The sequence below is a fragment of the Salvelinus fontinalis genome, chromosome 39 (genome assembly GCF_029448725.1).
Source record: "Salvelinus fontinalis isolate EN_2023a chromosome 39, ASM2944872v1, whole genome shotgun sequence".
Classification (NCBI taxonomy): Eukaryota; Metazoa; Chordata; class Actinopteri; order Salmoniformes; family Salmonidae; genus Salvelinus; species Salvelinus fontinalis.
Genome location: NC_074703.1, coordinates 6,584,237 through 6,612,130, shown reverse-complemented (window position 1 = coordinate 6,612,130; position 27,894 = coordinate 6,584,237). Strand labels below are relative to the sequence as shown.

General features: G+C 48.0%; 1 protein-coding gene across 1 annotated transcript in view; it reads right to left on the bottom strand.

Annotated features, from left to right (window-relative positions):
- Positions 1-27,894, bottom strand: part of pcloa (piccolo presynaptic cytomatrix protein a) — a gene marked incomplete at its 5' end in the record, with an annotated part of 45,213 nt that overhangs the window by 15,290 nt on the left and 2,029 nt on the right. The window contains 13 exons of the mRNA XM_055905291.1: positions 2,264-2,394; positions 2,521-2,571; positions 2,802-3,040; positions 3,292-3,359; positions 4,104-4,212; positions 7,408-7,533; positions 8,084-8,159; positions 8,416-8,504; positions 9,654-9,722; positions 11,408-13,532; positions 19,850-21,414; positions 21,829-26,008; positions 26,273-27,880. Coding sequence (XP_055761266.1) covers positions 2,264-2,394; positions 2,521-2,571; positions 2,802-3,040; positions 3,292-3,359; positions 4,104-4,212; positions 7,408-7,533; positions 8,084-8,159; positions 8,416-8,504; positions 9,654-9,722; positions 11,408-13,532; positions 19,850-21,414; positions 21,829-26,008; positions 26,273-27,880 — 10,436 coding nt within the window. The remainder of the gene's footprint in view (positions 1-2,263; positions 2,395-2,520; positions 2,572-2,801; positions 3,041-3,291; positions 3,360-4,103; positions 4,213-7,407; positions 7,534-8,083; positions 8,160-8,415; positions 8,505-9,653; positions 9,723-11,407; positions 13,533-19,849; positions 21,415-21,828; positions 26,009-26,272; positions 27,881-27,894) is intronic.

Here is a 27,894-nt window from a genome sequence, read left to right as displayed (position 1 = left end):
TGTGGATGTAGTTTTGGTGGGGGGGGGTGGTTAAGTGAGCAGTGAGGGTACAGGTGTGTGGTGGGGGGGGCAGTGTGTTGTGTGTGTGTGTGTATTTGGGGAGGTCAGTAACAGGGAAGTGGGCATGGGTCAGGATATGTGTTGGGGCAGTGAGAGAGGAATGTGTCTGTGTGTATTGTGTGCATCGTCCCCCAGCGTGTGTGTGCTTGTATATGCATGTGTGTAACACTATAAAAGTCCAGTGGTCCCTAAGGACTCCATAGATAAGGGTAGGGTAAGTGGGAGAGCTGATTACAACATGACATAATCACATTGAGCACTGAGATCCAGACGGCTACAGTGTGGATCCTATTACAAGCTATTATGAGTCTTATCGATTTCCCTGCTCTATTCCGCCTAGCAACAAGAGCAAAGGCGAAAACTCAGCAGAACAAAATATAACATAATTTACATCATGTTTAGGGTATTACATGTGTGTTGTTTTACGCTGATTAGGTGTTAATGACTCCCTTCATAAAAACTAAGTATCAAATGTCTACATAGAAACAGTTCCTAGAATGGTTATTACATGTCATGACATGTGACAGGCTTGTAACAGGCTTATCAAAGTGGCATGATGGAATTGATCAGGTGTGGGTGCATAGAACACAAAACATGCCATGGCCAGCTAAAATCAATCGTAAATAGATTTTAAGATGAATGGGAGTTCGTTCTGAGCTTTTCAAAACGGCTTCCTTTTGAAGTGGTCTAGCCATGGTTCTAATGGTAATCTTGGTTCTATGCATTTCTTCCGTATGAATGCGTTTGTCTACATGACCTGAAATTCATAAGGCCTTTTACACACGTGAAACACCATGAAACTAAACGAATCCCCTTTCTAGTGTTTTATATACACTTAACACAATTACAGTAACACTTTACCACAACCATTCAACACTGCTATCGATAATTCTTCCACTGCGATATGACACAGTTCATTATTAACTGACAGTGATGCACATCCGACAAGGAAATGCTCTGGTAACATTACAGAGCACAGATACATGGACAGAGCACAGCAACAGAGCAGGGATGAAAAGTGAAAGAGTTACATAATGGCTGTAGTGTGTAGGCTACTATAGGTGATCTGTGAAGTATACTTAACTTCTCTCACCAAAGAGATTGTTCTCTCCTTGACTTGACTTGTTCCAGTGTTTCTGTCCCTACCTCTCTGCTTTAGTCTAGAATCCAAACGGAATACCACTCCTCACTGCTTTAGTCTAGAATCCAAACGGAATACCACTCCTCACTGCTTTAGTCTAGAATCCAAACGGAATACCACTCCTCACTGCTTTAGTCTAGAATCCAAACGGAATACCACTCCTCACTGCTTTAGTCTAGAATCCAAACGGAATACCACTCCTCACTGCTTTAGTCTAGAATCCAAATGGAATACCACTCCTCACTGCTTTAGTCTAGAATCCAAACGGAATACCACTCCTCACTGCTTTAGTCTAGAATCCAAACGGAATACCACTCCTCACTGCTTTAGTCTAGAATCCAAACGGAATACCACTCCTCACTGCTTTAGTCTAGAATCCAAACGGAATACCACTCCTCACTGCTTTAGTCTAGAATCCAAACGGAATACCACTCCTCACTGCTTTAGTCTAGAATCCAAACGGAATACCACTCCTCACTGCTTTAGTCTAGAATCCAAACGGAATACCACTCCTCACTGCTTTAGTCTAGAATCCAAACGGAATACCACTCCTCACTGCTTTAGTCTAGAATCCAAACGGAATACCACTCCTCACTGCTTTAGTCTAGAATCCAAACGGAATACCACTCCTCACTGCTTTAGTCTAGAATCCAAACGGAATACCACTCCTCACTGCTTTAGTCTAGAATCCAAACGGAATACCACTCCTCACTGCTTTAGTCTAGAATCCAAACGGAATACCACTCCTCACTGCTTTAGTCTAGAATCCAAACGGAATACCACTCCTCACTGCCTGCCTGCAAACTAAACTGAATATACTTTCATTTCAATGTAAAAAAAAGAGTGATATTCAGTTTCGATTCGAGACTAGCTTTCTCTCTTTGGTAGGGTAGTAGAATTCTGTTAAGTTTCCCAAAATTCCCAAGTTTTCCAGAAGTCCGGTTTGGAGGACTCCGTATAAGACGCTTATTCTCTCCTGACTCCAAGAATCTTCCAGCCAGGATTTTATGGAAAACCTGGGAATTTTGTAAACCCTACTCATAGCGTATCCAATAGACTCACCCCCTCCCAGGTAGGAGGTAGACTTTGACGAAGGGGTCGGAGTAGCCGTTGTTGTCTCGGGGGGCCAGGTTCCTGGCTTGGAGCACGTGAACAATCAGGTTCCCCAGCTGCTTGTCATAGTTGATTTGAAGCTGCAAAATCAAGAGACAGTGGAATCTCAACGAGACGACCGGTCTTAGTAAAACACCTTATGAAGTGCATGGATATACAAGCAGTGGTGAGTCAAGGAATCTCAAAACAAGGCTTGGTCATCTGACCTGTATCTCTCCAGTAACAGGGTGGGATTGTGTCTTCACTGCGTCCGCAGACTGGAAGACGAGAGAGAAACACATTTAGAAACAGCAAGTGTGTGTGTGTGCATGTAAAGAACTGTCAATGAGTACAGAATTATGCTACAACATACAGTATGTGCCAATATAGAATTGCCTGTTTATTGAAAATTAGACAGTTCTTTTAAACATAAAATATGTTCTAGTCATGCAACCAGAAGATGAAGCCTGTGTTCAATTTAGCTCCACATCATCCTCCACCCGTTTACCTTGCTGCTGTGGCGTTTCTTGCTGACGGAGGGCGACCCCGGCTGGCCCGGACTCTGGATGGCGCTAGAGGCGGCCGAGGCGGCGCCTGAGATGGCAGAGTGGGGTCCTTTCTCTCCCCCCGTCGTGGAGGAGGAGGATGTGGCGGTGGTAGGTGGAGGAGCCTGCTGCTGGGACACCTTCTGTAGCTCTGCAGCCAGCTGCTTCGGATCCACCCCCGGAGACCTGGGGGGTCTGTCACCTAGAGCACAGACACACACGTACGGACACAAATTCACAAAGAGAAACACACACACACACACACGTTTGAAGTTATGGAATTATTCACTGTGGTAGAGGCCATAGCGATTTAAATATTCTAGTTGCAGAGCCTTAAGGGATTTTGTACCTTTAGTGAGAGAGAAGGTAAAGAAAAATGAGAGAGAAGGGGAATATAGCAGAGAGAGAGGGGTGAGGACACCCTGGGGTGAAGAGGCTAAGCTCTTACTCTACCTGGTTTGCTCTGGTCCGGGAGATCAAGGTGCTGAGAGCCCTCAGAGTCAGCCAGCATGTTCAGATCTCTGAGAGAGAGAGAGAGAGAGAGAGAGAGAGAGAGAGAGAGAGAGAGAGAGGAGAGAGAGAGAGAGAGAGAGAGAGAGAGAGAGAGAGAGAGAGAGAGGAGAGAGGGAGAGAGAGAGAGAGAGAGAGAGAGAGAGGTTGGGAAGAGAGAAAAAAATTGTGTCAAAAAGAGAGGACAGAGATGAGTGTGTGAGAGAGAAGTCACCAGTAAAGTGAGGGAGTGCGAGGCAATGAGATGAATTTAGAGAAGACTGAGATTTTAAAAAGAAATGTATTCTATGTGAATCAGAAACAACCCACTCTAGAGAACTACTGAAGTTAATGAAGACTGCTCACTTTCAAATATTTGAGCTGGAACCCCCGCAAGGCTCTTATCAGTGAGTGTAGGTGGCTGTGCTCAAATATATATCTTAAGGCTTAAATTCCTCCTCCTCTATCAAATCGTGACAAACGATAAAGGGAGAAGAGAGAGAGGAAGGTAGCTGGACAGAGAGAAACTGAGAAGGAGAGGGAGAGATATAGAGGGGGAGAGAAAGAGTGACAGGAACAGAGAGGAAGTGAGACAGAGAAGGAGAGACACAGAGAGAGAAAGAGTGACAGGAACAGAGAGGAAGTGAGACAGAGAAGGAGAGACACAGAGAGAGAAAGAGTGACAGGAACAGAGAGAGAGGTAGCCTAAGACCAATAAGAAAGGGAGAGACAGTCACAGAGAGAAAGCGGGACGGAGAGGGAGAGAATATGCTCACAGTCTCACGCAGAGTTCTGCCTCGCCACACTGCTGTACCACAAGCCCCTGCACTTCCTCGTAGGTCTTCCCCGTCAGAGGAAGCCCGTTCCACTCCAGCACCTGCATTCCTATATTCACACATACACACACACACACACGCACGCACGAACAAACGCACACAAACATAGTTTGTTTATTATATAAAATATATCACACCTAATTCTCACACTCGAAAACTGAAACCAATTAGCTAAGTGTAAAGTGTATCACCTCACACACATACAGAAACACACCACACCATCATCAATAACACACAGTACCAATGAGTCCTGTTTGAACACCACAACACACTGCTGTGCAGCCTCCTATAAACTCTAACTCGTTCTCCAACAACCCCATGCTTCGAAGAAAGTTAACCACATGACCACAGGGTCAGTAGCAGGGTTTGGATCATTTCCATTTCAATTCAGTCAGTACATGAGATCACATTCAAATTCTAGAATTGAAAAGTGTTGCTTTTTCAAATCTTGTACTGAAGTTTTGATTCACTTCCTGAATTGAAATGGAATTGACCTAGGTCAGTAGAGGCCAAAGCACTACAAACTCACACACACACACACACACACACACACACACACACACACACACACACACACACACACACACACACACACACACACACACACACACACACACACACACACACACACACACACACACACACACACACACACACACACACACACAGGCACACACACACACACACATGGCACACACACATGGCACACACACACACGGCACACAAACAGACCAGTCCTACAGCACTGCAAACGCACACACACTCCGTGCTGTCCAGCAGCACTCACACAGGTGAAAGCGAGTCTTGACGTAGGCCAGGTAGACTCTCTGACTGCGCCGGAGCTCCTGAGCTGTGTTACCCACATGGAGTTTCACACTAGTTACTCAGTGACACAGTATGGCAGTATGACTCATCACACACACTCGGTCTGAGCATTCGCACCTGCTAGAATTGACACAATTCTGTATTCACACCGCTCACTGTGAGAAACCATGTTCCAAAGTTTCAGCGGAAGTGTCACCTTACACAGAGACACTTCGTTTGGAACTGACACAGTCATAGCTGCAGCTCTCCATGGTAACGTCTTCACTGACAAAACGATGAGCTCTGCTACAGTGAAAGGTAACAGTGTCAGCATCCCTTCAGGCCTGGATGTTTTAGTCATCGGATAATAAATACTTCTGGTGACTGCAACTTCTTGGGATCATCTGAAATGTGTGCGTTAATGAGTGCATGCAGATATGTGGAGTAAGAAGAACATGTATTTTATTTCAATGGAGATGGACACTTATCAGGGCCGTGTTCAGTAGGGAAAACATTTTGAAACAGACAGGTACTGGATCTGAATTTGTACAATAAGAAGAACACAGGTGTTCATTAGCAGTTGCAAAACGTTTTGCTATGGTGTGCCCTAATGAACACAACCCAGGTGTTGACTTTATGCAGAAGAGGTTGAAGATGGTGCCTCCATAGCTGACCTACTAGACGAGTACAGAGGTGAGATCCAACCTGTCACAGCATTGATAAATACACACAGGTCCAGACCAACATGTAGTTAAAGATCATTCTGAGACAGCTGACACAGAGGAAGAACAGCCTTTATTCAATTTTTTATTTTTTTATTTAACTAGGCAAGTCAGTTAAGAACAAATACGTATTTACAATTCAAGCCCATGATAAATCAGAGAGAGAGGGAGGGAGGGAGGGAGGGAGGGAGGGAGGGAGGGAGGGAGGGAGGGAGGGAGGGAGGGGGGAGGGAGGGGGGAGGGAGGGAAAGATGAAGAAAAATGGGTAGAGAGGGCACACACACACCGAATGCATGCACGCACACACAATAACACAGACACACACACACAGTGTGACAGATGGATGGCCCTAGCTCCCACCAGGTGGCTCTGGGCTGTATCTCTTCCCTCTTCTCTTTACAGTCCTCCGACCCACCTCTCATACATCAGGCCCCAGACAGCCACCACAAAGGCAGGGGCCACAGCCGTGCTAATTCACAACCGTCCAGCATGGACACTGTACAACCCCCAGACTGAGACAGAGAGAATGAGAGAGAGACCAGAGAGAGAGCGAGAGAGATACCAGAGAGACCAGAGAGAGAAAGAGAGCGAGAACGAGAGAGACCAGAGAGAGAGAGACCAGAGAGAGACCAGAGAGACAGAAAGAGAGAGCGAGATAGAGAAAGATACACAGCACCACTGCGCTTGGTCTCCCTCCAGTCAAATCAATAAGCCTCATGAAATTCATTTCTGTTAATAGGACATAACCATCCATCTTCAGGTAGTGTTGTATTGACAACTGGCCAGGAGTGAGACTGTCTAGGGATAAATGGACAATGCTTTCTGCTTGTTGTGCCTAAGGCCGCTTAGTTTGGATTCAGATGTATACAACTCTGGGCCCTACCACTGACTTTTAGCACATTCCCAGAGAATGAATGAAATAATATGGGTAACCCCTGACCGAAGGTCAAGATGACAGGAGTAGAGTAACAGAAACTCTAATGTGAACATTGGTTGGAGTAATAGTTGCTAACTTACAAAAGCCATTCTGAAACTAACAATGCATTTCCAGCTTAGATTGAAGAAAACCTGTGATATCATTCAGAATTCTGAAAGCTCTTGGGTGAAATCTCTCAAACATTTCGTTCACTAAAGCCCCCCCCCCCCCCCCCCCCCCATGGACCATTGCCTGGAGGTGACAAAACAAAATGCAAATTAACTTCTATTTTTGTCATCTCCGTGTCGTTCCCCCTCAGTCCTCACATCTCACTCAAGTCAGATTCCTCTCAAACTATCTGGCAACAGTGAGCCACTGCTGCATTTATACACACACACTAAAGATAGAGAATAACAGGAGAGAAAGGTAAACAGAGAGAGATATGGATGGATTTAAGGAAACAGACAGATGGAGAAAGACAGATAGAGCTACGATTCCTTCTTCTGATAAGAATCACTCATGTCCAGGCTTGGACTACTTGATTCTTGCAACTGATTGATTCTTAAAGGGCAAGTACATTTCACATATAGAAATGTCTCTCTCAAATGTTTTTTTGAGCAACATAAGCACTTGACTGATGTTTTGCACCATTTCACATTCATTATGGCCACGCAGAAAATGAAAACAAGCATATCTTACTGGATGAGTTCAGGTAGTCCCTTCCTGGTTCAGTCAGTTTGGTGCCTAATGAATACGACCCAGGAGTGCAGTATATATCCCAAGATTTGTGAACTTAACTTACCCTCTAGTATCTTCCCAGTCTGTTGGGCAACTCCTCCAGGTAAGACTTTAGCTACGTAGGCTCCGATGTCTCCGTTGGTCCCTGGAACCTCTTTACCTCCCACCACTCTGATACCCAATCCATTCCCTGGAAATTAAGAGGTAGAAACCCACAAATGAGTGAGAGGCATGAACACACACAACTATACACATGCACGTACAGTGGTCAGACACCCATTAAGAGTATGCATGTACAGGAATATGTATCCAGTGTAGAATGTAGACACACACATTTATGTGCACGCACTCACACACATACATACACACACATGCGCACACACACAGTCATTTAGAGATCAGTCATTTAAACTAAAGAGTAAATACACACTTATCACACTGACACAGTCATCCAAATCCCACAGACAAAGGGTTCATTTTAGCACTTTTCCACATAAACAAGCACCTTCTTTGTGGCCTGCTGACTAATTGCAAAAAGCTAATCCGGTATGTCAATGATACGCCATTTTGAGCCAGGATGGATGACTGATGAAAGTGGAGATGTGCCAAATCAACAGAGGAGCCACGAAATGTCTACCCCATTTTGGGTCAAGACAAACATTAAGACCTGTCACTGTGTTAAGACAGCTGTGTTTATGACATATTGTGTCCATGTGCAAGGTAAACTGTGTTTCCGTTACCTGACACGCTGCGGTCCTTGGGATCCCTCTGCAGTTTGACTCTGGTGTGAGGAAAGGGGTAGTAAACACCCCTCCCCTGAGAGACACATACAGGAAACTACATAAGTATTTCATAGGCTATTACACCTCAACAGATAGCTGCAGTTACTGATTCAAATGCATGCTTGAAAATGTCTCCACAATTATGTAGTCATGAATATGTATGTAATTAGTTTGGGTTATTTCTGCAAGAATTAATAAACAGTAAAGCATTGTTTTAAAAGTCTGTGTGCATTTGGGCATTTCTCAACTTTATGACTTGTGCCGTGGGTGGGTGGGTGCGTGGGTGTCACCTGTCTCCTGTCCGGCCCTTGTCCGTTCTCTGGTCGTCCCTCGTGTGGTTTGTCAAACCAGTCCGTTTCCTCTCGCCGTAGGTGGTAGGCTTCAGAGACAAATAGGCCATGATCATTAACCCTGTCAGTCAGTCCCTTCTAAACTATCAGTGGGGACAAGCTTTCTGATTGGTTGGAAGAGGATTGCATGCTGGAGAGGGGACGGGCAGTTGAAACAGGAAGGAGGAAAGAGGCCTCCAAGAAAGGTAAAAATGTAATAATTTAGGGCATTTCAAGATATAAATGACAAGCAGCTAAATGATAATAATTTCCTGATGAAATATTTAACGCCAGGGGTAACTTTAACTCATCTTATCTTATGGTAGATGTAATTTATTGGCATTAATGTTTGGCATGCTTTTGGTGTCATGTTTTTCACACTATCATGCCAACCTGACCAATGATCTTTTTAGTTAATAAGGCACAGTATAGGTTTAGTCCGTTTTCTTTCCATAGTTTATAACAACTGGCACCAGTTACTGTACAGTATGTAACCATGGTAACAGTCTGACGTTTAAGCTGGTGTAGCTCACTTTTAGAGTGCTGGTAAATGTGAAAATAAATGTACGGTCCTGTATCTTTAGATCAGCATTGACAAACTGCAGGTTTGAATTTCCGATTGGTGTAAAGCAACCTCCCTGACTCAACAATAAGGAACAAACGGTACACAGAAGCCAGCTAACATCTACCAACATTGAGTCATATTGGAAATACATGTTGACGTCTGGAATGGTTAAGATGTTGGCGTATGGATGATTGGCAGGTAGGGGGCAGGGGAGGAGAATGGAACTAATATGGTTAAGGTTCGGTTAAGGTATTGTCTACATGTTGGCGTATGGATGATTGGCAGGTAGGGGGCAGGGGAGGAGAATGGAACTAATATGGTTAAGGTTCGGTTAAGGTTCGGTTAAGGTATTGTCTACATGTTGGCGTATGGATGATTGGCAGGTAGGGGGCAGGGGAGGAGAATGGAACTAATATGGTTAAGGTTCGGTTAAGGTTCGGTTAAGGTATTGTCTACATGTTGGCGTATGGATGATTGACAGGTAGGGGGCAGGGGAGGAGAATGGAACTAATATGGTTAAGGTTCGGTTAAGGTTATGGTTAAGGTAATGTCTACATGTTGGCGTATGGATGATTGACAGGTAGGGGGCAGGGGCGGGGCAGGATAATGGAACACCCTAGAACTAATACTCTACCGTTTGGGATATTCTCATGTGATTGTCGGGGATCATCTCTGTTCAGTGCCAGCATGGAGTCACTTAGGGCTGTAACCAAGGGAAATTGATAAACATGGAGTTTTCTGCCTTATATGACATCATGTAGTTCAAAGGGTCAAGTTCTACACACTTATTATGGGATAGGGTTTTAGGAACTAGGGGTTTTATTTCCTGTCATGACAAGACCTATTGGCACAGCCGTAGATTTTTTTGTTCATATGCATATGAAATCAAGTAAACAGTGTTATGAAGGGGATTGTTTTAAAATAGACATGGTTGTCAGCAGAATAGAGATGGAGACATAATAGAGAGAGAAAATAGTAACTGTAATGTAACTGTAATGTAATGTAATGTAATGTAACTGTAATGCCTGCATTTTGTTGGAGCAGAATCAGGAAGAGCTTTGTTCATGCTACAATAAACATTATATTCCCCATGCAACATGTACAACAAAGGTATGACACCCATGCACGTATTCAGACAAACACAGGCAAATGAAATGTATTTATTATAGATTAACGGAACATGCATTAACATAACATGCATTGGAAAACCCTTAGAGATGGACATGCAAGAAAGTGAGAAAGAATCCTTCCCATATCATCTAGAAATGATCAAGTGTATATCATCCAAATAAGAAATACTGCACTGATGCAATGATAATACTGTATGTACCTAACTACCACAACAAAATACATTTAAACCTTCCAATAGATCTGTAATAGGCCTATCAAAGTCTAAATAGATAATGTATCATGTAACATAACGTGCTGTGTTCATACAGATACACATTCCTATGATGTATCATATTTTGTCCTCAATTGAACTACTGAATTTGAAATAAACATCAAATATCTGAAGGACAAAGCAATAAACACATTCCATAGCATTTTGCTAGCCAGAGGCACTTTTTCAATTTATCACTTCAAAGAAAGCGAGGCTCTTTTCCCATTTCCCTGCACAATCTGACCCGAGCTTTCAAGTAGAGGGATTATTCTACTCCCAACACCTGGGCATTAGATAAACAAGCAAGTTGTGAAATACTACGGAAGTCCTCTAGGACTTAAAGTACAGAACCATATTTTCAAATATGTCAGTTATAGAGCAGAAGTGACAACATTTAGCAAACTAAACTGCTGATCATTATCAGAGAGAGAATGCTATTGGAGGAAGGATACCTTCTACATATCTAGAAGTGATAAAATATTCTAGAGTAACATACATGGAGATTAAATAGGAAAATATATATTATAGAATGATTCCAACACAGACACAATCACGTGCATTTAGAGACCAGAAGAGACCCAAATGAGGGATTAAAAACCAAAGGACATCAACATAGACAAATACAAAACACCGTAATTACATTCAGTAAAGTCAACTTGTCCCTTGTATTGAGACCAATACATCAAATCAAAGGAAGAGGGAATGAATACATTCAGAATAGACAATAGATGAAGAAACCAGTAAAGACACAGATAAGACATAAAGAAAGTCAAAAGTAATGGGTGGTGCAGGTGGGTGGTTCATTGGGTGGTATATTGGGTGGTATATTGGGTGGTATATTGGATAGTATATTGGGTGGTATATTGGGTGGTATATTAGGTGGTATATTGGGTGGTATATTAGGTGGTATTTTGGGTGGTATATTGGGTGGTATATTGGGTGCATATAAGCAGAGTCAGTTTGACATTTTAAGAAAACAGTTCTGAACTGATGCCGTTGTTGTTTACCTTCACCGTCCGACATAGTGCACTGGAGGTCGTCCATCAAGACGTAGCCCCGCCCCCTCGTTGGCTCGTCCCTCAGGTGCTGCTGCTGCTGGGAGTCCTGCAGGGAGAGGCACGAACCAAACTGGTCCCGTGAGTCGGCCGAGATGGGTGGCAGGGGCCCCGCCGAAGCCCGCGCCATGCCCATAGGTTGGCCCACAGGACTCAACGGGCTCTCCTCCTCAGAGTTCTGTGCCACGATAGGGATGCGTCCCCGGCCGCCCTGCACGATGGGCAGGCTGGTGGGCTTGGCACGCCCTGATGGCATCTGGTAGCTGTCTGAGGCCGCCTCGCCGTCCCCCTTGAGCCTCAAAGAGGAACTGGATGGGTCCCGTTTGAGTGAGAGATCCAGGCCATAGACGGAGTTGGGCCTAGAAGAGGGCCGTGACCGGCTGCCACTGGGGTAGGAAGTCGAGTCCAAAGCCAGGCTCTGGCCGAAGTTGAGCGAGCCAGCCAGGTTGGCACCCAAAGTGGAGCCCAGGTACTTCTGCTGCTCTGCAATGTTCTTGCGTAGTCCAAAGGTGATCTCGTCCTGAAGGAGCCGGCTGGATCTGGGAGAGGCGCTAACGTTACTGGACCCTAAATAGCTGGTATAGTCTGTCTCCAGACTCCTGCTGTCTTGCATCGAGGAGTACTTGGAGACTTTGGGGTCGGTCAGCGGGGCTTTGTTCTTCTGGTACAGCATGGACGCTGGGAGCTGCTTGGCTGCCTGCTTCTCTAGGGTCAGCCGGCTGATGCTGTATTTCTCCGTCTTGGGGTAGTGTCTTTGGGAGTAACTCTGGGAGGAGGAGACACCCGAGCTGGGGGTGCCGTAGTAGTTGTGGGAGAGACCCGTCAGCGGGTCCAGGCTCTCTGTTCCCCCTGTGCTCCTCCGGAACTCCTGCTTCAGCTGCTGCTTGAGGAGCTTCAGCTCGTAGGGGTCGTCCATGGAGTCCTCATCATCTGGGGTCTTTCCATACCCGGAGTGGAGCCTGGAGCTGGAGCCCAGGTAGTCGGTGGAGGTCAAGTCGGCTGCACTTCTTCGCAACAGCCTTTCTGCCTTAGCCAGCTCCTTCTCGGCCTGGGCGTAGCTGGATGAAGCCAGACACGTGGAGCTCTTGGCCAGCTCTGCCGCATCTTCTAGGAGGATGTAGCTTCGTGGACTGTGGTGGTGGTGCTCCACGTCTCCATAGAAGGAGTCGGCCGACACGTTGGACATGGGGCTGCCAGCCATACTGCCCCCCACCTCCAGGGCCCGGAGGTCCAAGTGGTTACCGTACTTGTCGTACCTGACCCCTCCCATGTAGGCAGAGGACACGGGGTCGGGCTGTCGGCTGATGACTTCGTACTTTGACGACGCGTCCAACTCTTGGATCAGGGCCGCCTGCCTGGCTGCCTTCTGCTGGAGAAGGAGCATCTGGTGGTAGCTCTGCTGCTGGGAGCTAGCCAGGGAGGGGACTGAGGAGTAGATGGACTGAGACTGGTAGGGCTGGGGGGACTGGTAGAGTGACTGCTGCTGGTACAGCGTCTGGCTCAGTGGGTACTGGTACTGGGAGTACGTGCCGTACTGGGCCTCGTGTGTGGTCTGTGGTGGCACAAAATCATCCAGCTCTGACTGGGGTGCCGTCCTGGGGCGCTCCAGCCCGTGACTTCCCATCTCTTCATCTTCTCCACTGCCACGGCCGCTCCGTGTCTCCCGGATATTGCTGACCTCACTGTCTGACATGTAGTCACGATCCTCTGCCACGCTCTGCAGGTAGGCCCGCTCCCTCTTCTCCCTCTCCTTGAGGAGGGCGTCTTTCCTGCGGTTGATGCCCATCTCCAGGTAGCGTAGCTTGGCGTCGATCTCCTTCTCTTCTTCGTCCAGCTCCGCCTGCTTGTGGCGGAGCTTGGACGACTCACGCTCCACCATGTCCAGCTCACGGTCAATATCCTGCAGGATCTTGGCCCTCGCCATGTTGGTGTTGCGGCACATGCGACGGCGGGCCGAGCCTGTGCTGTTGGCTGTCTGGCCGGCGGCTGTTGCCTCCTCCTCCGAGGGCGGGTTGGGGAGGGTCCTCTTCACCTTCTTGCCGGTGCCAGTTGGTGTGCTGCCCGACGAGCTTTTGCCCTGGCGGAGAAAACCAAAACAAACAAATAGTTATAAAAACAAGAATAAATTGCTTCTTTAATTATTTATACTCAAACGTCACATTGTGATTTCACACTGAATGGGTACAGCATCTGAATGATGACTTTCTCCAAACCTTTACTACATGGACTAAATTAACCAGAAAGAAGTGTTAAATCTTTCATGACTTCAATTATCTGATTAAATGAATGGATGACTAAAATAGAAGAGGATCTTTATCCCGGTGTCTCTGTGTCCTGATTACAATCAGGCACGGACAAGAATCTGGTGTCCTCAGAGTGAGGGAAAGCTTATTGAGAAACACAGCATTTTGATTGTTGGTGAGTTTCACAGGAAGATACTGTATGTGCTCCTGGCCATAAATGTTACTTACTACCTTAAGAGCAGACTCAAAATATGTCATTTATTCACATTAAACCCCTATGGATCTGTGGCAAATCAATACTTTCCTACAAGCTCAGCTTGTAATAGCTGTCGCTTTCCTCATCCTCAGATGAGGTGAGGAGAGAAGGATCTTCGGACCAAAATGCGGAGTCAGGGAAATATGCCATCTTTATTATATAACACGACGTAGACTAAACAAAACAAAACACTTTCAACACTTACAAAATAACAAAACGACGTCGACGCAACCTGAACATAAACTTACATAGACAAACGTAAACTCACGAACAGGAACGGACATCGAAACATACGAACAGCCAAACAGTCCCGTTTGTGAAAATATATCGAACAACACGAAACATCACAGGAGACAATCACCCACAAACAAACAGTGAGAATGCCCTACCTAAATATGACTCTTGATTAGAGGAAAATGCAAACCACCTGCCTCTAATCAAGAGCCATACCAGGCAAACCGAAACCAACATAGAAACAGATAACATAGACTGCCCACCCAAAACACATGCCCTGACCAAAAACACATAAAAACTAACATAAATAGGTCAGGACTGTTACAGTACCCCCCCCCCAAGGTGCGAACGCCGGGCGCACCAGCACAAAGTCCAGGGGAGGGTCCGGGTGGGCAGTTGACCACGGTGGTGGCTCAGGCTCCGGGCGCGGTTCCCACCCCACCATAATCCATCCTAACTTCCTCCCACAAAGAATGTCCACCCTCTTTTTTCCCCCACACAATTCTCTTAATAATATATTTAATAAGGATAACACCGGGACAGAGAGATAAATCAAGATAGAGGGATAGATAAGACTATAGAGATAGATGAAGATAGAGAGGGAGATTAGGATAGAGGGGCAACTCCGGACTGAAAGGCAGCTCCGGACAGAGAGACAGCTCTGGACTGATGGGCAGTTCTGGGTATCCAGCCTTTTCAGGCTGAAGGGCAGCTCATGGCTGACTGACGACTCTCGACGCTCATGGCAGGCTGACGGCTCTCGACGCTCATGGCAGGCTGACGGCTCTCGACGCTCATGGCAGGCTGACGGCTCTCGACGCTCATGGCAGGCTGACGGCTCTCGACGCTCATGGCGCTCTGACGGCTCTGGCTGCTCATGGCTCTCTGACGGCTCTGGCTGCTCATGGCTCACTGACGGCTCTGGCTGCTCATGGCTCTTTGACGGCTCTGGCTGCTCATGGCTCTCTGACGGCTCTGGCTGCTCATGGCTCTCAGACGGCTCTGGCTGCTCATGGCTCTCTGACGGCTCTGGCTGCTCATGGCTCTCTGACGGCTCTGGCTGCTCATGGCTCGCTGGCGGCTCTGGCAGATCCTGTCTGATTGGCGGCTCTGGCAGATCCTGTCTGGTTGGCGGCTCTGGCAGATCCTGTCTGGTTGGCGGCTCTGGCAGATCCTGTCTGGTTGGCGGCTCTGGCAGATCCTGTCTGGCGGGCGGCTCTAGCGGCTCCTGTCTGGCTGACGGCTCTAGCGGCTCCTGTCTGGCGGATGGCTCTGTAGGCTCATGGCAGACGGGCGGCTTTGCAGGCTCATGGCAGACGGGCGGCTTTGCAGGCTCCTGGCAGACGGATGACTCAGATGGCGCTGGGGAGACGGATGGCTCAGATGGCGCTGGGGAGACGGATGGCTCAGATGGCGCTGGGGAGACGGATGGCTCAGATGGCGCTGGGGAGACGGATGGCTCAGATGGCGCTGGGGAGACGGATGGCTCTGGCCGGATACGGCGCACTGTAGACCTGGTGCGTGGTGCCGGAACTGGAGGCACCGGGCTAATGATAAGCACCTTCCTACTAGTGCGTGGAGCAGAGACAGGGCACACTGAACTCTCAAAGCGTACTCTATACCTGGTGCGTGGTACCGGCACTGGTGGCACCTGGCTGAGGGCACGCACCTCAGGACTAGTACGGGGAGAAGTGACAGTGTGTACAGGACTTGGGAGACGCACAGGTGGCTTAGTGCGTGGGGCCGGAACTGGAGGCACCGAACTGGATACACGCACTATAGGGAGAGTGCGTGGAGGAGGAACAGGGCTCTGGAAATGCACTGGTAGCCTAGTGCGTAATATAGGCACTGTAGGTACTAGGCTGGGGCGGGGAGGTGGCGCCGGAAATACCGGACCGTGCAGGCGTACTGGCTCTCTTGAGCATTGAGCCTGCCCAACCTTACCTGGTTGAATGCTCCCGGTCGCCCGCCCAGTACGGGGAGGTGGAATAACCCGCACCGGGCTGTGTAGGCGAACCGGGGAAACCCTGCGTAAGGCAGGTGCCATGTATGCCGGCCCGAGGAGACGCACTGGAGACCAGACGTGTTGAGCCGGCCTCATGACACCTGGCTCAATGCCCAATCTAGCCCTACCAGTGCGGGGAGGTGGAATAACCCGCACCGGGCTATGCACACGTACAGGAGACACCGTGCGCTCTACTGCGTAACACGGTGTCTGCCCGTACTCCCGCTCTCCACGGTTAGCCTGGGAAGTGGGCGCAGGTCTCCTACCTGCCCTTGGCCCACTACCCTTTAGCCCCCCCCCAAGAAATTTTTGGGAGTTACTCACGGGCTTTTCGGGCTTCCGTGCAAGACGAGTCCCCTCATAATTCCGGTTACGAGCTTGATTCTCCGGCTTCCATCCACGTCTCCTAGCTGCCTCCTCATACCAGCGCTCCTGGGCTGTGGCTGCCTCACTCTTCTCACGAGAGCAGCGATATTCTCCAGTTTGCGCCCAGGGTCCTCTACCAGACAGGATCTCCTCCCAAGTCCAAAAGTTCTTATTGCTCCGTCGAACATTCCCATACCGCTTGGTCACTGTATTTTGGTGGGTGATTCTGTCATAGCTGTCACTTTCCTCATCCTCGGACGAGGTGAGGAGAGAAGGATCTTCGGACCAAAATGCGGAGTCAGGGAAATATGCCATCTTTATTATATAACACGACGTAGACTAAACAAAACAAAACACTTTCAACACTTACAAAATAACAAAACGACGTCGACGCAACCTGAACATAAACTTACATAGACAAACGTAAACTCACGAACAGGAACGGACATCGAAACATACGAACAGCCAAACAGTCCCGTTTGTGAAAATATATCGAACAACACGAAACATCACAGGAGACAATCACCCACAAACAAACAGTGAGAATGCCCTACCTAAATATGACTCTTGATTAGAGGAAAATGCAAACCACCTGCCTCTAATCAAGAGCCATACCAGGCAAACCGAAACCAACATAGAAACAGATAACATAGACTGCCCACCCAAAACACATGCCCTGACCAAAAACACATAAAAACTAACATAAATAGGTCAGGACTGTTACACAGCTGTTTGTCCACCCCTTGTATGTACAGTATGAGGAGCTCTGTGGTGTATCACTCAGGCAGAAAACTGATTTATATACCCCGGGAGAGGGCCAGAGGAACAATGAGAGGCTTGATTAAGTATGTATAATGCTTGGCTGGTATACCATATACAGTGCCTTCGGAAAGTATTCAGACCTTCTCTCTTTTTCCCAAAACATTTTACGTTACAGCCTTATTCTGAAATGGATTAAATAAATAAAAATCCTCAGCAATCTACACAATATAGATATAAAACCTATATACAGTACCAGTCAAAAGTTTGGACACACCTACTCATTCAAGGGTTTTTCTTTATTTTTACTATTTTATACATTGTAGAATAGTAGTGAAAACATCAAAAATATGAAATAACACATATGGACTCATGGAGTAAACCAAAAAGTGTTAAACAAATCTAAATATATATTATATTTGAGATTCTTCAAAGTAGCCACCTTTTGCCTTGATGACAGCTTCCTAGAGTTGGTCGCCCGGCCAAACTGAGTAATCAGGGGAGAAGGGAGGTGACCAAGAACCCGATGGTCACTCTGACAGAGATCTAGAGTTCCTCTGTGGAGATGGGAGAACCTTCCAGAAGGTCAACCATCTCTGCAGCACTCCACCAATCAGGCCTTTATGGTAGAGTGGCCAGACGGAAGCCACTCCTCAGTAAAAGGCACATGGCAGTTTGCCAAAAGACACCTAAAGGCTCTCAGATCATGAGAAACAAGATTCTCTGATCTGATAAAACCAAGATTGAACTCTTTGGCCTGAATGCCAGGGTCACGCCTAGAGGAATCCTGGCACCATCCCTTCGGTGAAACATGGTGGTGGTAGCATCATGCTGTGGGGATGTTTTTCAGCGGCAGGGACTGGGAGACTAGTCAGGATCAAGGCAAAGATGAACAGAGAAAAGTTCAGAGAGATCCTTGATGAAAACCTGCTCCAGAGCGCTCAGGACCTCAGACTGGGGCATAGGTACACCTTCCAACAGGATAACAACCCTAAGCACACAGCCAAGACAACGCATGAGTGGCTTCGGGACTCATGCAGCTGGAGCAGGAACTGAAAAAGGCACAGTCCATGTCAGATAGACCCACACCAGAGATTGTATTGCAACCCACTGAGCCAACCAGCTCCAGGAGTGTTACAGTTACTATAGGCAAGGTCTCAAAGTCTCTGAATGTCCTTGAGTGGCCAAGCCAGAGCCCAGACTTCAACCCGATTGAACATCTCTGGAGAGACCTGAAAATAGCTGTGTAGTGACACTCCCCATCCAACCTGACAGAGTTTGAGAGGATCTGCAGAGAAGAATGGGAGAAACTACCCAAATACAGGTGTGCCAAGCTTGTAGCGTCATACCAAAGAGGACTTGAGGCTGTAATCGCTGCCAAAGGTGCTTCAACAAAGTCCTGAGTAAAGGGTCTGAATACTTATGTAAATGTGATATTTCCGTTTTTTATTGTAATACATTTTTATATATTTTTTAATCCATTCCAGAATAAGGCTGTTACGTAACAAAATTTGGAAAAAGTCAAGGGGTCTGAATACTTTCCAAAGGCACTGTCTCTGGATACCGCCAAACTCTAGTATTTATAACCTACTGTAAGTATATATCTTAACTTAATCATCTTTCATTACATTTTGACTATGTCTGCAACCGGTCCCATGGAAACAAGTTGAATGATTTTTTATATGAACACACTTCTATACCTGTGGTGTTTATGAAATCAAATGTTTTGTTTTAATACAACTAGTAGATACTAAACGAATAGCTGTAACCTTTGGACTAAGTCATTTGCAGTACCTCAAATATATCTTGATCTAGTAAGTCTGGTTGGAAAGAAAGAATGTGGGATATCTACCAAGGATGCTACCAGTCCCAAATCACATTGAAGAGGCACTGTGCAATGACTCAATGTATGAAATATGAAAAATGGAAAGTCTTCTAGAAAATTGCCTCCGGTCTTGCGGGCTTTGCCTTCAAACTAAAATGCCAATATAAATATATCAGCTTTAGTGCAGCAATGCCTTTGAAAGGGCATTCTATGAGAGGCTCATATGAATTTAGACAGCAAACTCACCGAATGAATAGCAAGCTGGGGGCTACATTAGATGTGTATGAGAGAAACGGAACTGCAATAAGACATAATTTTCAGAGCAATAATGGATTAAGTAGTGCTATGACAAGAAGTGCAACCTGTAAATACATCCAAATCTGGTTTCAAAACAGAACAGAAATGCATCCGAATCTGGTTTCAAAACAGAACATTATCCTGGATTATGCTCTACTTTGTTTGTCCAATGTCACAGTATATCATACTTCAAAAAACTCTAACTCTAGTTGTCTTAATATAAAATGACAAAATAAACCCAATTATCTATAAATAATAATATGCAAGTGTTAGCGCCCTTTTCTAATGTTTCTCCTTGGGGTGAGAAAACTGACCTTTTATATAAAGCCTGCGTGCCTAAGGGAGAAACTCTATGCCCATTTGAATAGAACACATCACAATTGCAAACAATGATTAAACCAGAACTCACAGAGTAACCGTCGCCATACTGGAAACTGGATGATGCCCTCTCCTCTCCAGTGGGACTCATGGGCTTGGGGTCGGACATGGATCTCTGCATGGCCTTAGGTCCCTTGGGGCTGCCGATTGGAGAGACTTTGGTCGGATCAGTACTCCCTCTTATTCTCTGTGGGCTTGTATCACCCAGTGATTTCTCATAGGACACAAACTCAAGGGATTTGCTCGGGGATATGCAGGGGGATATGGGGGAGTAGAGAACATTAGGGGATTTGGGCGGGGCCTGAAGTGAGGAGGGGTCAGCTCTGAGGTGGCCAGACTGTTCTATCTCCAAGGGCGTGGGCCGTCTCTTGTCTTCCCAATGTGGACTTTCCGAGTCGGAGAGCTCCATCCTGGCGTCCATTCTTACATTACCTGCAGAGTCCGTCTGTATGGAGATCTCAGAGTGAGCTTGAATGGACATATCGGAAGTCTGTCCGCCTCTGTCCCCCCTTGACGTGCGAGGCCTGCTACGTCTGGCCCGAGCAGGCTCCCACTCCTCCTGGTCCTCATCGTCCGTCTGCACGCAGCTGTCTACGCTCTTCTTGGCCGTGCTTCTCTTCTTCCTCCCCGCCGTGTAGGCTTTATCGACAACACTGTCCTCGTCGTCTGTCTGGCACCCACTATCCATGATTTTCCGGGCCAGCTCGGTGCCGTCCGGCCCCAGGACGACTGCCTCCTGCTGGCCATGCCCCAGCAACACCTCCCCCGGGTACATCTTCCGGAACTTCTGCTCCTCCAGTTGTGCTCGGAGCTGCTCCTGGAGCCTCTGTATTTGCTCTAGCTGCTGCTGCTGCTGGGCATAGGTTTCCTTTTGCATCATGAGGTGGGCCTGGCGCTCATCCTCCTGCTGGCACAGGATGGCCTGCTTCATGGACTGCAGCTCCTCCAGCTCCTTCTGCACCAGCATCTGTTCCTGCTCGCGGAAGCGCTGGATCTCCTGACGCTCCCACTCCAGTTCTTCAGCCAACCGCTGCTGTTTGAACTTCTCCATCTCCAGAATCTCACGCTGCATCTGGTACTGGCCCTCCCCTGGCACACAGGGCGAGGACAGGGCCTCCAGCGAGGCGGCGATAGCCTCCAGGGACGCGTCCGTGTACGAGTCCAGCCTTTCCAGGGCCAGGGTGACCGTTTTGGTGGTGAGGGCCGCGGAGGTGGATATGCCATCTTTAGCGAGCTCCAGGTTGAGGGGGACGTCCCCTTGATCGTCTGCAGAGGTGGTGGAAATGAAGCTGTGGGACCGAGTCATGGGCTGGTTCTGGAGAGTGGACAGGGATGGCATGGTGTCGCTGGTGTGCATGCCCGCTGACAGGGAGTTGTAAGTGGTGCTGAATATGGACCCAGGTTGTGTGGTGATGGCGTAGGTGGATGGGACTGGTACTGAGACTGAAGAGTACACCACCCCATTGGAGGATCTCAGGACACTGCTCGTGCCAAAGTGTGTCCCAACAGCTCCTTTGACTCTGGCTTGGGAATATGGGGGGATTATCATTCCTGAATATAACCCTGAGCCTTTGGTGGAGAAGTCCAAAGCTACACCTGTTGGGGAAAATAAATCTATTAAGTCCACAAAAACAGGTAGCCTTAGTGGTGAAACATCAGACAGAAAGCCATGCTCCATCGAAAGCAATGATCCATCGAAAGCCATGCTCCATCCAAATAAATAAAAAAGCAACAACAAAAATGGAAAAACCTCCAGTCTTGCCAGATCATAGATGATGTAAAGTCAAAGCAAAAAGCATGCAAGAAAATGCATCGGTGTACCAAAAAAAATGATCATAAAGGTAGAACGAAAAAATAAGGTAAAATGTCCATGCAAACAACTCATGAAAAACCAAAAAGAAGTGAACGAAACAACAAAATACACTAAAATGCCACAGGATCAGCCATGAATAAGCAGAGGCATCTCAAAGTGACATTTCAGCGAGAGGTCGGCGATGTCACTGCACAAACCTGCATCAGATGTCTTGGAGGATGTCAGGTCTACTGCACCCTCTGTGGTGCCATGGAAATTGTAACTGTTCTTGCTCTTATAGAGGAAAAGCCCAGCCTCAGCCAGATTGGTGTCGGACATGGAGGGTTTGATGCCACCGAAGCCCCTCATGTTGTAGGGTGAGCGGTCGTATTGGTAGTGGTCGTCTCGGTAGCCGAAGCGGTCTTCGGGCAATGGAGTAGTGGGCTGCTGGGTGGTGCAGCTACCTGTAAATGGCAGCTTGTAGACAACATCACAGCAGATGGCTCTTCTCCCAGCCGTCAGGTCCACAGGCTTCCCATCCTCCTCTGTGATCACAGCCATGACCACTTCTGCGGAGGAAGCGTCGACCGAAACCACTGTGTTGAAGGGTTTGGCTGTGCTAAGGTCCACCGCACCCGCTACTGTCGGCATCCCGCTGCTCAGACCATTAGCCACACACCCTGGGACAGGGGTAGGGGCGATAGTGACAGGTGTCTGGAATGTCCCTAAGCCTGTGCCAGGTCCTACAGAAAGGTTCATCGGGATCTCAGCATTGTTGCTGGTTGTGGGCTGTGCATCAATGGGCCGATAGATGATCTGACAAACAGGCTCGAAGGCTTTGTTTGTGGTTGTAAGCTGAAGGGGCAGAGAAGGGACTTGGGATATGTTGGTATTTTCGTAACTTTGTATGGTGGCAGCACATGTAACTATAGTGATGCTGTCAGTCACTATGGAAACACTGGTTGACTCAGTGCTGAGATTCACCACTAGGGACTGCACTGCGCTTGTCTGACGACCGTTGATGTCTGTGGCCAAGGACTGACGTCTAACATCTGACGAAGACAGATCCACCACTTTCATGGCCGATTCTGAATTCACCTTCATGGTACGAAGGTCTACTACCTCCCCTGGCTGGTAGCCCTGTGGACTCTGTGTCTGTTGTGGTTTAGGTTTCTCCAGTGAGATTGGAACACCGTTCGCTCTTGGGGCTGGAGGTGGGGGCGGCGACCTTTCGTGTCGGACAGACACCATGGTTCTTTGAACTTCTGTCGTCACAAACTGAGTGACCTGTCCTAACCTGACCTCTGGGGGTGGAGCGGATGCTGAAATAGCCTCAATGACATGACAGGAGCTTGACACAACTTTCTCTGGTCCACATATCTCTTGACTTTCCATGGACTCAGTGATGCGAGTGAATGCCAGGGGCACCCTATTTGTGTGTGGTGGAGGTGGCTGTGGTTGTTTCTGGGGTTGAGGTTGTGGTTGATACTGTGTTTGAGGTTGAGGTGGAGGTTGGGCATGTCTTGAGGGAGATGCTGGACCTGGACTGGATGGGGCCTGGGTGGTGATCCCTTCCACTGGAGAGCTGGGCTGGGATGGCAGAGTTATAACCACATAAGTTTCGTGTCGATTGCCGTATCGCGGAGAAGTGGGGGATGGGTGACCCGAGGAGTGACCCGAGGAATGACCTGAGAAGTGACCTGGCCTGCTTTCAGCTGAGGGGCTCAGATTCAGGGCTACATCAGCATGGCCTGTGTGGAGGGCAGTGGGTCTTGGATATTGGATGTGGGCAGGAGAGCCAGGCTGAGAGACAGGTTTTGGAGCAAGGGGTGGTTTAACGTTTTCCCCTGGCCTGTGGCTATACCCCATTCCAGCAGGGATGGCTGGCTTTGGAGGAACCGGTGGGGGGACATGAGGTTGTCTTACCGGCGACCCTTGGGCTGTTGTCATGGCAACATGTTCTGACCTGATTATAGCCTGAGATGGAAGCGGTACAGGGGGTTTCCTGGGGTAAACCGATGGCTTTGGCATGGTGGGAGGGGGCAGTGGAGGGGGTTCAGGAATATCTGCTTTTTCCTGAGACAGAGCCCTGTGCAGGATGGCTGGTTTGGGGGGCACTGGTGGGGTGGTTGACACTACACTGTGAACAGTGGGGGTGTACTGAGGGACGGTGGGTAAGGGCGATACACTGGCAACAGCAGGGGCTGAGGACTTCATACTAGACAAGTCCATGACATCCTGTTGGGTTATGTCCAGAGGCTGGTCAGTCTGGGAAGATTCAATGTGGGTCTGTGGTTGGTCTGAAGTTGTTGATGGGGGGACCTTGCAAGCAACTGATTTGGACTCAGTTTCTGCAGCAGCTGTTAAGGGTGCCTGATCAACTTTAGGATTGTCTGATGAAGTCTTTGGCTTATCTTGACTTTTGGTCTCAGTGGCCTCTTCATCAGCGTCCTCCTCCCCTGAAGAGCACTGTGTAACCCTCAGGTCTGGTATGGGACGCAGAGCCCTTCTGGATTCAGTACCTTCGAACTCACCACCAGGGGCCGCCCCAGATATATCAGGACCCTGCTGTGTCGGGCTAGTCCCAGGAGTCAGAACTTTCTTCATGAGTTCCTCATACGCAGCCTCAGCATCGAGCAGTGGTTTCCCATCCTTGCCTATAGTAACTGTAACACTCCTGGAGCTGGTTGGCTCAGTGGGTTGCAATACAATCATTGGTGTGGGTCTATCTGACATGGACTGTGCCTTTTTTAGTTCCTGCTCCAGCTGCATGAATTCTTTCTTCTTCTCCATCATGTCTTCGTAAACCTCATCTGGAGATCTCAGTATTTTGGGCTGAGCTGGCACTGAGATTTTCTCAGGCTCCTGCTGCTGGACTTTCTTTCCATTTCCTTCAACAAGGGACTCAAAGGCATAATCTTCTATCAGCATCCCACCATAGAGGGACTCTTTCCCCGGAGGGGGGTCCACCTTTTCCCTTGTGGGTGTTTTAGCCTTTAGCATTATCTCTTCGTAGGCTTCGTCTGCAGTTTTCAGGGCTCGTTTTTCAGGGCTTTTATTAGCACCTTGATCAGCTGTTGGAGAGTAGAGAGAAACAGATGTAGGAAGTTGGTATACTTTCTGTACTGCTGCAATCTTTGCAGCATTGATCTCAACTCCCTCTGGTTCTGACTCAATGCTGGGAGAGAAATCGGATAAGGATGATCGCCTGAACTCCTCCATCTCTGCCTCTTGCCTCAGCTCTTCTGTCGGGGAGGCATCTTCAATAGGAGAGAGGTTGCTGGGCGGCGTTTTGGGACGCTCCCGCCTCCTCTGAGCTCGGATCTCCTCTTTGTCCTTCTTCGACTTCTTCCCAGAGCCTTTCTGCTTCTCCTGTTCTCTTAGCAGATCCTCCTCCTCTCGTAACTCCTCTTCCTCAGAAGAGTCTTCGATGGTGGGTAGACCTTGGCCTTGTTGTCTATGCTTCGCTTTCCTGTGCTGTTTCCCCTCGCCACTGTGCATGCGGCTGGGACTACTGCTGTCACTGTCCTCATCCAAAGAGGACAGGGATGTAGGCGATGTACCAGGGGTGAAGCTGGATGCGTGCAGGCTGGAGGACCCATCGCCCCTGGAGCGATCATCAGGAGAGTTGGTGAGGCTTTCCATCTCAAGCTCTCCATCATCTGACGTACCCGGTATGCGCACAAGGTTGGTAGTCGTGTTGAGCTCGATGGTTCTGAATTGGCGTACCGCCACAACTCTATCTGCCGAAGGCTGTTCCCCTTCCTGAGAGTCTGAGACTTTGGGTTCCAATCCCTCTTTCCATGCCTTGTCAGGTTTATCCAGTGAGATTTTCCGCTCATCTTCGTCCTCAGGGCTGATGGTGTTCTTCTTGAGGAGCCGCCTGCCTTTTGCCATTGCGCTTCTCTCCTTCCCCTCCCCTTTCTCCTGCTCCAATCGTTTCCTCTCATGATCTCGGATCTTTTGCCGGATGAGGTTTTCTTCGTCGGACGGCGAAGCATCCTCATCCTCACTCATCTCCATGATCTGTTTACGAATTAAGTCTTCGTCATCCCCTGACACGGGACTATCTTTCCCTAAGCTCTCACTGCTGTCCTCCAACGAGTCACCCCTGATGTCTGTCGGCACCAGCAGCTTTTTCTTTGCTGAGGCGTCCTTCTTCTCTGAGAGTTCTGGGTCATCCTCTGTGCTGGGAGATTCAGGTGAGAGGGGTAGCACCACAAGTTTGCGTCTGGTCTTGAGTGAGTCGGTCAGTTTGTCTGAATTGTCCTTTGGTTGTGTAGCCTGGGCCTCTAGTATGGGAAGGACAGTGCTCTCCAGCTTGGCAAGGTCTGAGGGGCTGGTGGGACTGATATCCTTAGCGACTGTGTTTTTTTCTCCAGGGTCTTTCAGCGTTGCCTGTAAATTAAAATAATAAAACACAATTATTGTATAATAAATAGATGATAATCATCCATAATTGATCATGAACATTACATATTATTTGGAACATTTAAAATGGACAAATGAAGATGTATAAAGGGTGGATAGCTTTTTTTTTACAACTAATGTCTTTAGATTATTTTGCATAACTGAAAGGGTGTAGAAACTTTTGTGAAAAGAGCCCTTCTGACTTGAATCATCTAATTCTCAGCCACTACTGTTGCTACATATTACAGTCACCTCTCCAACTGCATCCAGTTCAGCCTCTATTATCCCTTGAATTTCAGGCATTGACTTCACTTCATTCAGGGGTTTGTCTTCGTCCTGTTCACCAACTACAAGGACTAGGGTGTCAGGTTCTACTACAGGGGCTGGGGCAATAGACACATTTTCAGATAGAGTTTCAGATGTTTTAGTCTGCTCTGGTAGTGTTTTGTCTTCTACGCCTCCCTCTCTGTCACTCACAGCTTTCACCTCTGATACTGAAATAGGTTCCTGCTTTTCACTAACTACAGGTGGTGACACAACCACTTTCTCTTTCTCTGGCTGAATGCTCTCAGACACAGAGTCTGTCTTTGGAGTTTGCTCGGATTCATCTTTGGATAATTCTTTCTCTTGCACTGCTTTCTCATCACACACAATAGGAGTTGGCTCCCTACTCTCAGCTATAGACACCTCTTGTTTATTTTCAGCTATGCTGCCAGCTTCTTTCCCTTCCTGTGTGGGTTTCTCCTCAGAAACGTTCTCAGGGGCTTGTGGCTCACTAGCAGCAGATGATAGTGACGCTGCCTCTATAGCTCGTTCTAAATGCTCTGCTTTGACCTTTTCTTGCTCTTTAGCTTCAGAAACAGGGGGAGTAGACATATCCTGGGCTTTTTCAGCCTTATTATCTGCTGTTGCCTCTGGTTCAACCTTTGTATCCACAGATGCCAGATTTTCGTCTTTCTGACCTACACGTTCTGCTCCAGCCTCAGTTTCAGTTTCATCTGTCTTTTTTTCTACTACTGGTGCTGGAGCTTCTACAGCCTCCTGAGGTGGGATCTGATCAACTTTAGCTGATTGTGGTTCAGGTTCTGGGAGCTGTTCAGGGACTTTTTTCTCAAAAGGGGATGGTGAAACTGACTTGTCGGCTTTGACTTCTGTGCTGGGTTCAACCCCTGTTTCTGACTCTGTCCTTTCGTAATCTCTCTCAGGGCTAACGTTTTCTGGTTTAGCAGCAGGAGGTGCAGGAGAAGTCTCTGGTACTTTCTTTACTACTGCCTCACTTTCTACAGGCTTCTCCTCAACTTGGGCTGGCGGAATTGGCTCTGCCTCCTTCTCTACAGGCTTCTCCTCAACTTGGGCTGGCGGAATTGGCTCTGCCTCCTTCTCTACAGGCTTCTCCTCAACTTGGGCTGGCGGAATTGGCTCTGCCTCCTTCTCTACAGGCTTCTCCTCAACTTGGGCTGGCGGTATTGGCTCTGCCTCCTCTACAGGCTTCTCCTCAACTTGGGCTGGCGGAATTGGCTCTGCCTCCTCTACAGGCTTCTCCTCAACTTGGGCTGGCGGTATTGGCTCTGCCTCCTTCTCTACAGGCTTCTCCTCAACTTGGGCTGGCGGTATTGGCTCTGCCTCCTTCTCTACAGGTTTCTCCTCAACTTTGGCTGACGGTATTGGCTCTGCCTCCTTCTCTACAGGCTTCTCCTCAACTTGGGCTGGCGGAATTGGCTCTGCCTCCTCTACAGGCTTCTCCTCAACTTGGGCTGGCTGAATTGGCTCTGCCTCCTTCTCTACAGGCTTCTTCTCAACTTGGGCTGGCTGAATTGGCTCTGCCTCCTTCTCTACAGGCTTCTCCTCAACTTGGGCTGGCTGAATTGGTTCTG